We start from the raw sequence: 12,395 nt of genomic DNA, 5'->3' as shown, positions 1-12,395 counted from the left end.
TTTTTCATTGTATGTAAGTTCGACCAGTTGAATAAGTGATTACACTATTCAGAGGTCGTAATGCTATCAAAATTTTCCCCGTTCATTGATGTACTCTAGACCTTTATCAAGGTGAAATTTTTCGGAACCATGTACTAAAACATTTCATCAATGAAATTGGCATGCATTTTATTTCATTAGATATTACCATTGAGTTCATAAGTTGTTAAGGAAATCATATACTTATTAGTAGATTTTCTATTTTCTTAATTACTTACAAATATAATAAAGTTGGAACACAAAACGTAAGTCACTAAGAATTCCCATAGCCAGTATTGAAAACTTATCATCATTTTATTTTTGAATTTATGGCAAAATTATGCCACCTCGAAGAAATCCCAGGCGTTTCAACAACACAGCAACACCACCTTATCCACAGCCACCACCTCCACCAATGGATACTGCGGTCTTTCAGGCTACTGTAACAGTTTCCGTAGCAGCCGCCATGACTCAAATTAACGCAAGTGGTGCTAGTGGGGCAGGTAGTGGTGCCCACAATTCTAATCACGGGGAAAGTCTCGAACACCCAAGGGAGTGTTCTTATAAAGAATTCTCGAATGCCAAACCCAAATCTTTTGATGGCACCGGAGGTGTCATTGATCTAACATGCTGGTTTGAGAAAATAGAATCGGTGTTTGAAATCTGTGCGTGCCCTGAAGCTAGCAAAGTGAGATTTGCAGCATGCACTTTCTTAGACAGAGCTCTCTCTTGGTGGAACGACTATGTCAAGTCGTTGTATCTCCCAGTAGCCAATGCTATGAGCTGGGAAGATTTAAAGTCCTAATTCTAGCAGAATACTGCCCGAGAGGCGAGGTACATAAACTAGAGCAAGAACTCTGGGGTTTGACGATGAAAAACTCCGACATTGCTGCATACACGGCCAAATTTAGTGACTTGGCTATTCTATGTCCCGGGATGGTCAACCCATAAAGTAAGAAAGTGGAGAGGTATATCTAGGGATTAACTCCCCCGATCCAAGGAAACGTTATATCTAGGGATTAACTCCACTTACTTTTGACAGTGCCAAACATCTGGCGCAAACACTCATGGATCATGGAGTTCACCAAGGCTCCATGACAGCTTTTACCAAGCAACCCAAGGAAGGAGGCAACAAAAAGAAGTTTTGGAACAATCGAAAGGGGCAATCATCACAAGAGCCTTCAAAGAAGCAACAAATTGTGGCAGTACACGCTGCTACTGTTCTTGCTACTGTTCCTGCTACTGTTCTAGCTACTGTTCCTGCTACAGCTCCTATTGTTCCAGCACCTTCCAATCGATATGCTGGAAATCTTCCCAAGTGTGATAAATGCAACTTACATCATACGGGAGTTTGTAGAGAAATGCATTGTAAAAATTGCAACAGGAAGGGGCACACCGCCTGTTTCTGTAAGGCGCCGACACAACCTAACACCCAAGTCCCCGATATTGGAGTAAGTCAGGCCTGTTATGGTTGTGGTGAAATAGGACAATTCAAGAGGGATTGTCCCAACACAAATAATGCTAGCGGTGTACGAAGGGTATTGGCAATTGGTCACGAAGAAGCAATAGTAGATCCTACCGTGGTTACCGGTACGTTTCTTCTCAACAATTCTTACGCATGCATTCTATTTGATAGTGGTGCGAAGAAAAGCTTTGTGAGCCATAAATTCAAACATCTACTAAAACAAAATCCCAATCACTAAAAGACACATTTACCGTAGAGATGGCAAACGGAAAGATTGAGAGCACAAACGACATATACATAGGATGTACACTTACTCTAAACAACTATTCCTTCCAAATTGACCTTATGTCGGTCTCAATAAAAAGCTTCGACGTTATCAACGGCATGGATTGGTTAAGCCCACATCGTGCTTATATCCTATGTTATGAAAAAGCCATTAGTCTTAATCTGCCAAGTAGTGAAACCCTCATTATTTATGGCGACAAACCCGATACGAACCTCCAAATCATTTCTTGCATCAAGGCCCATAAGTATCTTCGCAAAGAATATTGTGCCTTCTTAGCTCACGTGGTAGATAAGAAACAAGAAGTGAAAAGTATCAAAGATATCCCTGAAGTTTGTAACTTCCTTGATATATTCCCAGAGGATCTCCCAGGAGTTCCTCCTGAGCGCCAAGTCGAGTTCCGAATCGACTTGATTCCCGGAGCTACCCCTGTAGCCAAATCCCCGTACCGTTTAGCACCATCTGAAATGCAGGAATATCCAGCCAATTAAACGAGCTTCTAAATAAAGGATTCATAAGACCAAGCTTCTCACCTTGGAGAGCACTGGTCTTGTTCGTGAAGAAGAAAGATGGATCATTCCGCATGTGCATAGACTACCGGGAATTAAATAAACGCACTATCAAAAACCGATATCCTTTACCTAGAATCGACGACCTCTTCGACCAACTTTAAAAAGCAAGTTTCTTTTCAAAGATTGACCTGAGATCAGGATACCATCAGATACGGGTCCAGGAGGGAGATATTCCAAATACCGCTTTTAGAACTCGCTACGGTTACTATGAATTCGTGGTAATGCCCTTCGATTTAACGAACGCACCCGCAGTGTTCATGGACCTGATGAACCGTGTGTGTCGACCTTACTTAGACAAGTCCGTAATAGTTTTCATCGACGACATTCTAGTCTATTCCCAAAGTAAGGAAGAACACAGCCAACACTTGCGACAAGTATTGGAAACATTAAGGGCATAGAAGTTATATGCGAAGTTCTCAAAGTGCGAATTCTAGATTCGAAAGGTGGATTTCCTAGGGCATGTGGTCAGCAAGGAGGGGATACATGTGGATCCCTCCAAAATCAAAGCTATCAAAAACTGGACGACCCCGAAAACCCCGACATAGATTAGCCAATTTCTAGGCCTCGCTGGCTATTACAGAAGGTTCATCCAAAATTTCTCCAAGAATGCAAAGCCACTCACCGCTTTGAGTTGGAAGGATGTAACCTTAAACTGGGAAGAAAAGCAAGATATTGCCTTCTAGACACTAAAGCAAGCCCTCTGCAGCGCCCCGATCTTATCCCTCCCAGAAAGGATGGAAAATTTTGTAGTTTACTGCGATGCATCCAGGAAAGGGCTAACCTGCATTCTTATGCAGCAAGGAAAGGTTATATCCTATGCCTCGAGACAACTTAAGAACCACAAGGTCAACTATACCACGCACGACATCGAACTGGGAGCAGTAGTTTTTGCTCTAAAAATCTGGAGGCATTATCTTTATGGTACGAAGTGTATAATCTTCACAGACCATAAAATCCTCCAGTACATCTTCGATTAAAAAGAACTGAACATGAGGCAAAGACGATGGGTAGAACTACTCAATGATTACGAATGCGAAATTCGCTATCATCCTGGCAAAGCCAATGTAGTAGCAGATGCCCTTAGTCGAAAAGCATACTCTGGCCGTCAAGTAAAGTCTCTAACTATGACAATCCATTCACACCTGTCCGCTCAGATCAAAGAGGCTCAGCTGGAAGCCTTGAAACTCGAGAATATGACGGTAGAAGCCTTAAGAGGAATGGAAAAGAACTTGGAAATCAAGGGTGACGGAGTTCGTTATCTCATGAATCGGATCTGGACACCGAATTTTGGTTGCTATAGAGATGTTGTCATGAACGAAGCCCATAAAACTCGATACTCAGTTCATCTAGGTTCAGACAAGATGTATCTGGACCTCAAGAAACTCTATTGGTGGCTAAACATGAAAGCTGAAATTGCTACCTATGTGGGCAAGTGCCTAACTTGCGCCAAAGTCAAGGTAGAATACCAGAAGCCTTCGAGTTTACTACAACAACCAGAAATACCCGAATGGAAGTGGGAGCGGATGACTATGGATTTCATAACCAAGTTGCCCAAGACAACGGGTGGTCATGACACCATTTGGGTAAACGTTGACAGATTAACCAAATCCGCGCACTTCCTGCCAATAAAAGAAACTGACAAAATGGAGAAATTAACAAGGACGTACATTAAAGAGATAGTACGATTCCATGGTGTGCCAATATCCATTATCTATTAAAGATATAGTAGATTTACCTCACGGTTTTGGCAATCATTACAAAAGTCCTTGGGAACCCAACTCGACGTGAGTACATCATATCATCCCCAGACTGATAGGAAAGCGAGAGAACCATACAGACGCTGGAAGACATGTTGAGAGCTTGTGTGATAGATTTTGGTAAAGCTTGGGATACCCATTTATCACTCATTGAATTATCGTACAACAATAGCTATCACACAAGCATCAAAGTTGCTCCATTTGAAGCCCTCTATGGCCGTAAGTGCAGATCCCCTCTGTGCTAAGCTAAAGTGGGTGATACATAACTGGAAAAGAAACAAGTACCCGACAACACTTTAACCGGCCCCAAGATCATTCAAGAAACAACAGAGAAGATTGTCCAAATCCGGGAACGACTGAAAGCTTGTAGAGACAGACAAAAGAGTTATGCGGACAAACGACGAAAACCCTTGGAATTTCAGGTTGGTGACCACATCCTGTTAAAGGTCTCACCCTGGAAAGGAATGATACGATTTGGCAAACATGGAAAATTAAATCCAAGGTACATCAGACCATTCAATATTCTTGCTAGAATCGGTCCGGTAGCATATAAACTCAATCTACCACATGAACTCAGTAACATTCATCCCACTTTCACGTATCTAATCTAAAGAAGTGTCTGTTTGACGAGACTCTTGTAATACCACTCGAGGAAATCGAGTTAAACGAGAGTCTACATTTCGTAGAAGAACCAGTGGAGGTCATGGACAGGGAAATCAAGAGAACAAAACAAAGACATATACCAATAGTGGAGGTTTGCTGGAATGCCAAGCAGGGACCTGAATTCACTTAGGAACAGAAAGATCAGATGAAACAGAAGTATCCACATCTATTCCCTAGTTCATGAGTACCACATTAGAAACAATTTCGGGACGAAATTCCCTCTAACAGGGGGATAATGTAACAACCCGTTATTTCAAGTCAATGTAATAGTCTAGGTCAACTATTGTAACTCGTTTTAAAGTAATAAAGATATAATAAATTAAGATGAAAATAAGCGTCAAAAATAAAATGTTAGATAAACTCGATATCTATGAAGAAAGTTATAGTGGTCGTGACAAGGATTCCGGAAATATAAAGAACGCCGAAATCTGAGCTATAACGAAGAAGTTATGGCCTATCAAAGTTTCACGACAGAATAGGTACGACGCTGTGTGTCGTAAAAAGTGAGTTTACAATAAAATGATTTTTAGCCTTAGCAATCGAAATAAAAGTCATGGTATACGTTAAACCGAGAACGTGCATAAAAGAACGTCGAAATCTGACTTCGTATGAGGAAGTTATGAATTTTCTAAGATTTGGCATAACAGTGTGTAGCCCGGAATTCGAATTATAGATCGAGTGATTTTTAGCCAACACAACCTAAATGAGAATCGGAGATCTCGTCAATAGTAGTTCAACGGTAAAATAACAGACGAAAACGGATGTCGAATGAAGAAGTTATGAATTTTTAACGGATTTTTCCTGTCCCGGCTTGTTAAAACTATAACATTAAAAATAAATTAAAAATTAGCCGACAGAGTCTAAATGAAAGTTGTAGAGTACGGTCTCACCTACGCGTGGATATAAAGAACGTAAAAAACGGAACTCGTATGCAAAAGTTATGAATTTTTGAAATTTGAGGCACAATTTTAGAGGTGTGTCCGAAGGGGAACGCGGTGCATCCGAAGGAACGTCCCGCGTTTGCAGACACCTGGTCCGGAGTTGGCCACTTAACCACTTCGCATGCATGACACGTATGAAGCTCCGAACCCAGACACGCGCCTCGCTCCTCCGCGCTGCGTACGAAGGAACACCCTGCACTCCGGAACGCCCTGCGCTCCGAAGGCCAGGCTCCTCCTATAAATAGCATGCGAGACCTCCCAGTTTAGTTTGCAAAATTTCTCCTTCTTCCACACTTTACACCCTCTCAAGCCACTCTGAACCCCCAAATCTTAGGGAACCTCCCTAGCATTAGAAGAAAGCCCCGGAACACCCGAAGTCTCCGAGAAAAGAGTTTTTCGGCTTGAAACTTTGCCAACGCAAAACCCGGTTTTCAGCAGAATTTCATGGTTTCGTCGAATCAAGTGAGTTCATACCCCTAGTTTTTCACTATTTTCCATATTTTAAAGGGGGGGGGGGAATACAAGTAAAACACAAGGAAATCTTGTGTTAATATGAAAACTATTCAAAGAGTTTCATTTGTCGTTTTTACTAAAATATACATACTACGTTACTAGTTTGGGATTCAATACAAATATATAAACTATAATAGTTATAGTTTATGAGTCATACATATGATTTTATTAATAAAAAATGACTTTTCTTTATTCTACACGTAACCGTCAATATAACTTTGCGAGATATAGTTCAAGTACTTATGTAAGTACCATCCAAGCCCTGAAATTATAACCAGAGTCTCTTGGAGGGAGAGCGTGACACTTGTGTATAGATCTATACAGGACTGAAAATCCCGCACCTAAACTGTTAGCTACAGTTAGGCCGGCAGGCCTGGTGTGACAAATGTCGTACGAATTCCGACGTCTGAAGAAGGTCGTGTTCAGGCCATCTTTGGTCATCAAGTATGGTTATAATAACTCACAATTGGGTATTGAACAATACGATTAGTGTACGAATACGTAAACAACTTTATATAGTTTTATTAAATATAGAACTATAATACAGTATTTTACAGTACAACTGGTGGATTCAGACACATACATTCACGGAATTTCATACAAATACAATTACAGTATACTATTTTCCATTACAGAGAAATTTACATTTCTAGAAACATTCATTTTATGGTTTTATGTAGATTAAAACTACATCATACTATTTCAGAGTACAACAACATTTACACGTTTTGGTCTTAGAGTATTAAGACTACAATTCATTTACAACAGAAACTATAGGATTTTCTGGAAGAACAAACTTACATTTTCAAGGAACAAATAACAGATTTCTCATACAAATATGCTTATGAACTCACCAACTTAATTGTTGACACTCTTTTCAGAACTACTTGTATTCTTAGGGAATCAGTAAACAGGTACCCACAGGTTTTGAGAAGACGGAGCTTCATTGATTTACATCTTTTTGTTTTTACCATACATTTTGGTGTCAAGTAAACATGGATTTGAACACAGATGTAAAACTATACTTTATCAACATCATGGTTGTTGTACTTTGATTACTATTATGCAATTCTTGTGATACTATACATGTAGTCATCCGCCCCGAACGTTTCCGCCGTTTTACCGGTTTGTGGATGTGACATGAAGTGTGGTCAACTGATTCCGAAGATGATGAAGTTTGGAGGACAACTCATGGAAAAATCTTTGTTGTGAGAGAAGAAAAGAGTAACATTGCAGGAAAATGTTTGATGGCCGGAAGCACAAATTCCGTTAACCAAGAATATTTCACTGATGAAGGTGACATATCGGAAGCCTATTTCACTGCAAAGGGTGTCATAGAATACGTTGGAGAAAGTGAGAAGGTAATCAACAAGGTACACTCTATTCTTAAATCTCTTAATATTCCTGTTACTCGTTATGAGTCCGGACTATCGGAATTGTGTGACACAATTTCTAATTTTAGAGAATGTCTTAAGCGATCTCGTATTAAGAATTCTGATCTCAATGCTAGTTTTCGCAGGGAAATCTTCAAAATTGAGGAGAGAAATATGAAAATAGAAGCCCTTAAAATAGAAATAACTAAACTTTAAGATGATGTTATTATTTAAAGAGGGATAATAGGTTAATCACTAAGCAGCGTAATATTTTCTGTTTAATTGCAAAAAGATTGTAGAATAATATTACTCAACTTTATCTTAATTGTGAAATTGGTGAAAAATTGCATAAAATGATTCTTCCATTTCTTGAATTGAAAGAAAATAAAATTGATGCTGAATGTTATAAATGTGAATATGTGATTTCATCAGATGAATCTTTACATGATTCTTACAGGATTGGACTTGAAAAGCTTGAGGAATTCACTAAATCCAAAGAAAATAAATTGATATTAAACAATATTATAATTGAAGAGGATAAAAAACAAGTCAAACAAAATTCAATTGAGAAATATAACCTGTAATGCAAAAAGTTGATATCGGAAGAAGACCATTCTAATGAAAATACTTCTGATTTTGATGAAAGCGAAATGAGTGAGATTTTGGTTGAAGATGAAGTTGGTTGTTCTTATTTTGTGAAAAATATTGATGAACCAAAAAGAAATTTGATTTTGGAAGATTCCATTGAATTTGAAAATCATGTTGTGAAGAAAGGATTTGAAAATTTGACAGTAAAAGCCACAATTTTTCCAAAAGTTCAGAAAACACCTAATTAAGTTTTTGTGAAAATGGCTCTTAACAAGAATGATACATCGGAATTGACATCAATTGTCAATGATGATAATGAAAAAGGTTGTGAAGAGGATTTTTTGTTTGCACCAATTGAAAATGGTGATGAGACAAAAGGTTTTTCTGAAAAGACTTATTGGACAGTCAAAGGAAAATATGTTTCGAAACGTTTAAACAAGGTGAATATTTTATATGATGGTGGAACAAGTGTCACAAAAGATGTACCAATTTGATTTTCAAAGAAAGAGATTAAGAAAAATGATTCAAAAGGAAAAAAGAAATAATCAAAAATCAATTGAAGAAATCAAAGCAAATAAAAGGACAATGAATGCTAGATATATGAAAATTTTGAATGCTAGAAATCAATTTTGGAAGAAAAAGGAAAATAGGGTTAATGATAAAAGTGTTAATGATGTTTCTAAAAATCCAAATCAAAAGTTTATAAGTTCATCAAGATCTTTTAATCAAAATGTTCATTAATCTCCACATCCAAAAGCAAAATCAACATTTTCACCAAAATCATATTATTCAAAACAAGGAAAAATCAATGTTGAAAATTCAAGATATGTTGAGGTTTTAAAGAAAAAGTATTTGGATCAAGATGCTATTCGAAAAGCATATGAAGCCAAATTAAAACAACAACAAGAAGAATTTTCGAGAAAATGACACAATAAAGAAAAGTTCATTCAAATCGAAAAACTTCATCTGTTGAGATTAATCTTTGTGACAAAAAATCTCAAGTTTTCAAAAAGGAAGAAGGATTGGATAATATTGTGATTAAGAAATCATTTTGTATTGATAAAACTAAGATTTTTCCTGTCTTGAATTCAAAATCAACGCTCTCATAAGGACCCAAAATGGTTTGGGTTCCTAAATTGGTTTAATTTGGTAGGTAATTCATGACGAGCAATTTGGTTCAGAATGATATATTGATAGTGGCAGTTCTCGTTATATGACTGGAAGGAAATCATAGTTAAGAGAATTTCAAAGTTTTAAAGATGGTGGAAACGTGAAGTTTGTTAACAATGCAATTGGAGAAATCAAAGGATATGACATAATTATGAATGAAGACTTTACAATTCGAAAGGTAGGTTATATTAAAGGATTGTAACATGATGTAATAAGCGTTTCTTAACTTGTTGTAGGTTCTTGTCTCAAAGTACCGTTTGACGAAGATGGATTAGAAACCATTGATAAAGCGTTAGGAAAAGTGATTTAGAAATCAAAAAGAAAAGGAGAAACGTATCCCATAAATATGAAACTGATTCAAGGAAAACCTTCATTTTGCTTGCTTGCTAAATCATGTTCGGAAGATAGTTGGTTATGGCATAAGTGACTTTCGCATATCAATTTCAAAGATATTAACAAATTTTTTATTGGTGATCATGTGCATGGTCTTCCACATCTCAAATTTTTAAAAAGAGCATTTGTGCGCAACTTGCAAAATAGGAAAACAAAGCAGAAAAAGTCATTCTTCAATCACTAATACTAAAATTGATTAGCCACTTGAATTAATTCATATTGATTTATGTGGTCCTTTATTAATTGAAAGTGTTGGGGGTAACACATATATCTTGGTTATTGTTGATGACTTTTCATGTTTTACATGGATTTTCTTTCTTATGAAAAAATCAGAAAAGACAAAAAGGATGATTGATTTTGTGAAGCAGATAGAGTTGTAGTTGCAAAAACCAGTTCGGAAGATCATAAAAGATAACAGATCGGATTTCACAAAGCAAGTATTTGAAGAATTCTTGATAAACAAAGGAATTAATCATAAGTTTTGATCTCCTTATACTCCAAAGTAGAATGGTGTAGTTGAAAGGAGAAATCATTCTTTATGTGAAGTTGTGAGGACGATGTTATCCTTTGCTAATCTTCCTTTATATTTGTGGGATGAAACAATTGGAGCTCCACGCTTTACTCAGAATTGTTCATTTATCAATAAAAGATTTTCAATTACTCCATATGAAATTCTGAATAAGCGTCAATTTAACGTTAAATTCTTTAATGTTTTTGGTTCTATATGTTTTATCTACAACTCAAAAGAACATCCCAACAATTTGATGTTAAAGCTGATGAAGGAATTTTTCTGGGACACTCCTTAACTTCAAAAGCTTTCCGAGTACTTAACAAGAAATCTAAGAAAATTGAAGAAAACTATTATGTTTATTTCGATGATAAATTTGTCAAGAATTCTCAACAAAGAGAAACCTATTATGTTTCCATCTTCAAATAATCAAACATGTCCTCTTATGACTCTTTACGAAGATTTTTTGAATCTTTTTTATGAGCCAGAAAAGAAAATTTCTTCCAAAGAGAAAACCAAAGATAACAAAGAAGATGAATTGTTGAAATTAGTTGATGATGCAATTAAAAACATTGAAATTCATGAAGAAAGTCAGAATCATACGTCTGAGGGGGAGGATTTAGAAAATTCTGTTCCACTTTTACATGAAGAAGTTGTTACTTCAATTTCTAATTCTGATTTTAATTTACATAATGATGATTTTGTGCAGGGGTAATTTAAATAATCATGATCATATCCATGGGGAGAATTCAATGCATGATGACACTGATGTGCAATCGGAACTTGAAGAAGTAAATGCTAAAATTGATCGAGAATATGATCCGAATTATCCACCTTTGACAAAATGGACAAAAGATCATCCGGAAACACAAGTCATTGGAGATGCTTTTTCAGGATTTATAACTCATGCTCAACTAAAAGAAAACATGCTGCATTATTTTCAAAAATAGAATTTTTCATGGTCAATTATTTTATTTCTAAAGTCGAGTCTAAAATTGTTAAAGTTGCTCTTGATCGTGCTGATTGGGTCAAAGCAATGAAAGATGAGCTAAATGAGTTTGAGAGAAAAAAAAGTATGGAGATTAATTCCTACTTCGAAAGATGCATCTGTTGTTGGTCTCAAGTGGTTTTTTCCGAACAAGCTGGATAAAGTTGGCAACATTGATCAAAATAAAGCACGTCTTGTGGTTAAAGGATATTGCCAAGAAGAAGGAATTGATTATGAAGAAAAGTTTGCTCATGTAGCTCGATTGGAATCAATTTGTATTTTTCTTGCATATGCAACTCACAAAAAATTTGAAGTTTATCAAATGGATGTGAAGTGTGCATTTCTAAATAGAGAAATTGAAGAAACCATTTATGTTATTTAATCACTTTTTTTCTTAGTAACAAATCAAAGAAAGTACGTTGCTAATTCTCTACAGTTTAACATGGTCTTGACCCTCCAGAGATCCTAGTAGAAGTGGAAAGGCGCGGATCATCTTGTTCAGGAATGGTTAATAGTTGCGCAAAAGATGATCCACGCCTTTCTACTTCTACTTGGGTCTCTAGAAGATCAAGACCCTGTAAACTGCAAAGAATTAGCAACGTACTTTCTTTAATTTGTTAATAAGAAAAAAAAGTGGTTAAATAAAAAACTTGAGTACCAAGCCACTTGTTCTAATTAAATAACAACCTCTAGGTTTTAAAAATGAAAATTTTCCTGATCATTGTTATGTGATAGATAAAGCTGTTTATGGTCTGAAACAAGCTCCTCGTGCATCGTAGGAAACTCTAACTAGATTCATAAAGCAATTAAAATTTAAACAAGGTTTAGTTGATCCTACCTTCTTTCGTAAGAAATCAGGTAATCCCTTGATGATTGTTCAAATTTATGTCGATGACATCATTTTTGGTTCAATGGATCCTAATACGACTCTTGAATTTCGTAAATTGATGGAAACTAAATTCTAAATGAGTTCTCTGAGTCCAATTAACTTTTTCCTTGGACTAAATACTAGACAGAGTTTGGAGGGCAGATTCATCAATCTAGAAGCTTTTACAAAAACTTTACTTGCTAAGTTTGGCATGAATGGTGATTCAAATGTTAAATTTCCAATGAAATTTGGGACAAAGCTCACTCCTTGTCTTGATAAACCTGCATCAGATCTT

The 12,395-nt window shown here is 36.6% G+C and overlaps 1 protein-coding gene across 1 annotated transcript; it reads left to right on the top strand.

Annotated features, from left to right (window-relative positions):
- Positions 1-11,296: 11,296 nt before the first annotated feature.
- Positions 11,297-11,614, top strand: LOC145119627 (putative mitochondrial protein AtMg00820). Its single transcript, XM_079055319.1, has one exon. It carries the CDS (start codon positions 11,297-11,299, stop codon positions 11,612-11,614), a length of 318 nt encoding a protein of 105 aa, XP_078911445.1.
- The last annotated feature ends 781 nt before the right edge of the window (positions 11,615-12,395 follow it).

This window comes from Lactuca virosa, chromosome 1 (assembly GCF_052849685.1).
Source record: "Lactuca virosa cultivar CGN04683 chromosome 1, Lactuca_virosa_CGN04683_v6, whole genome shotgun sequence".
NCBI classification, from domain to species: Eukaryota; Viridiplantae; Streptophyta; class Magnoliopsida; order Asterales; family Asteraceae; genus Lactuca; species Lactuca virosa.
This window is presented reverse-complemented; position numbering and strand designations above follow the sequence as displayed.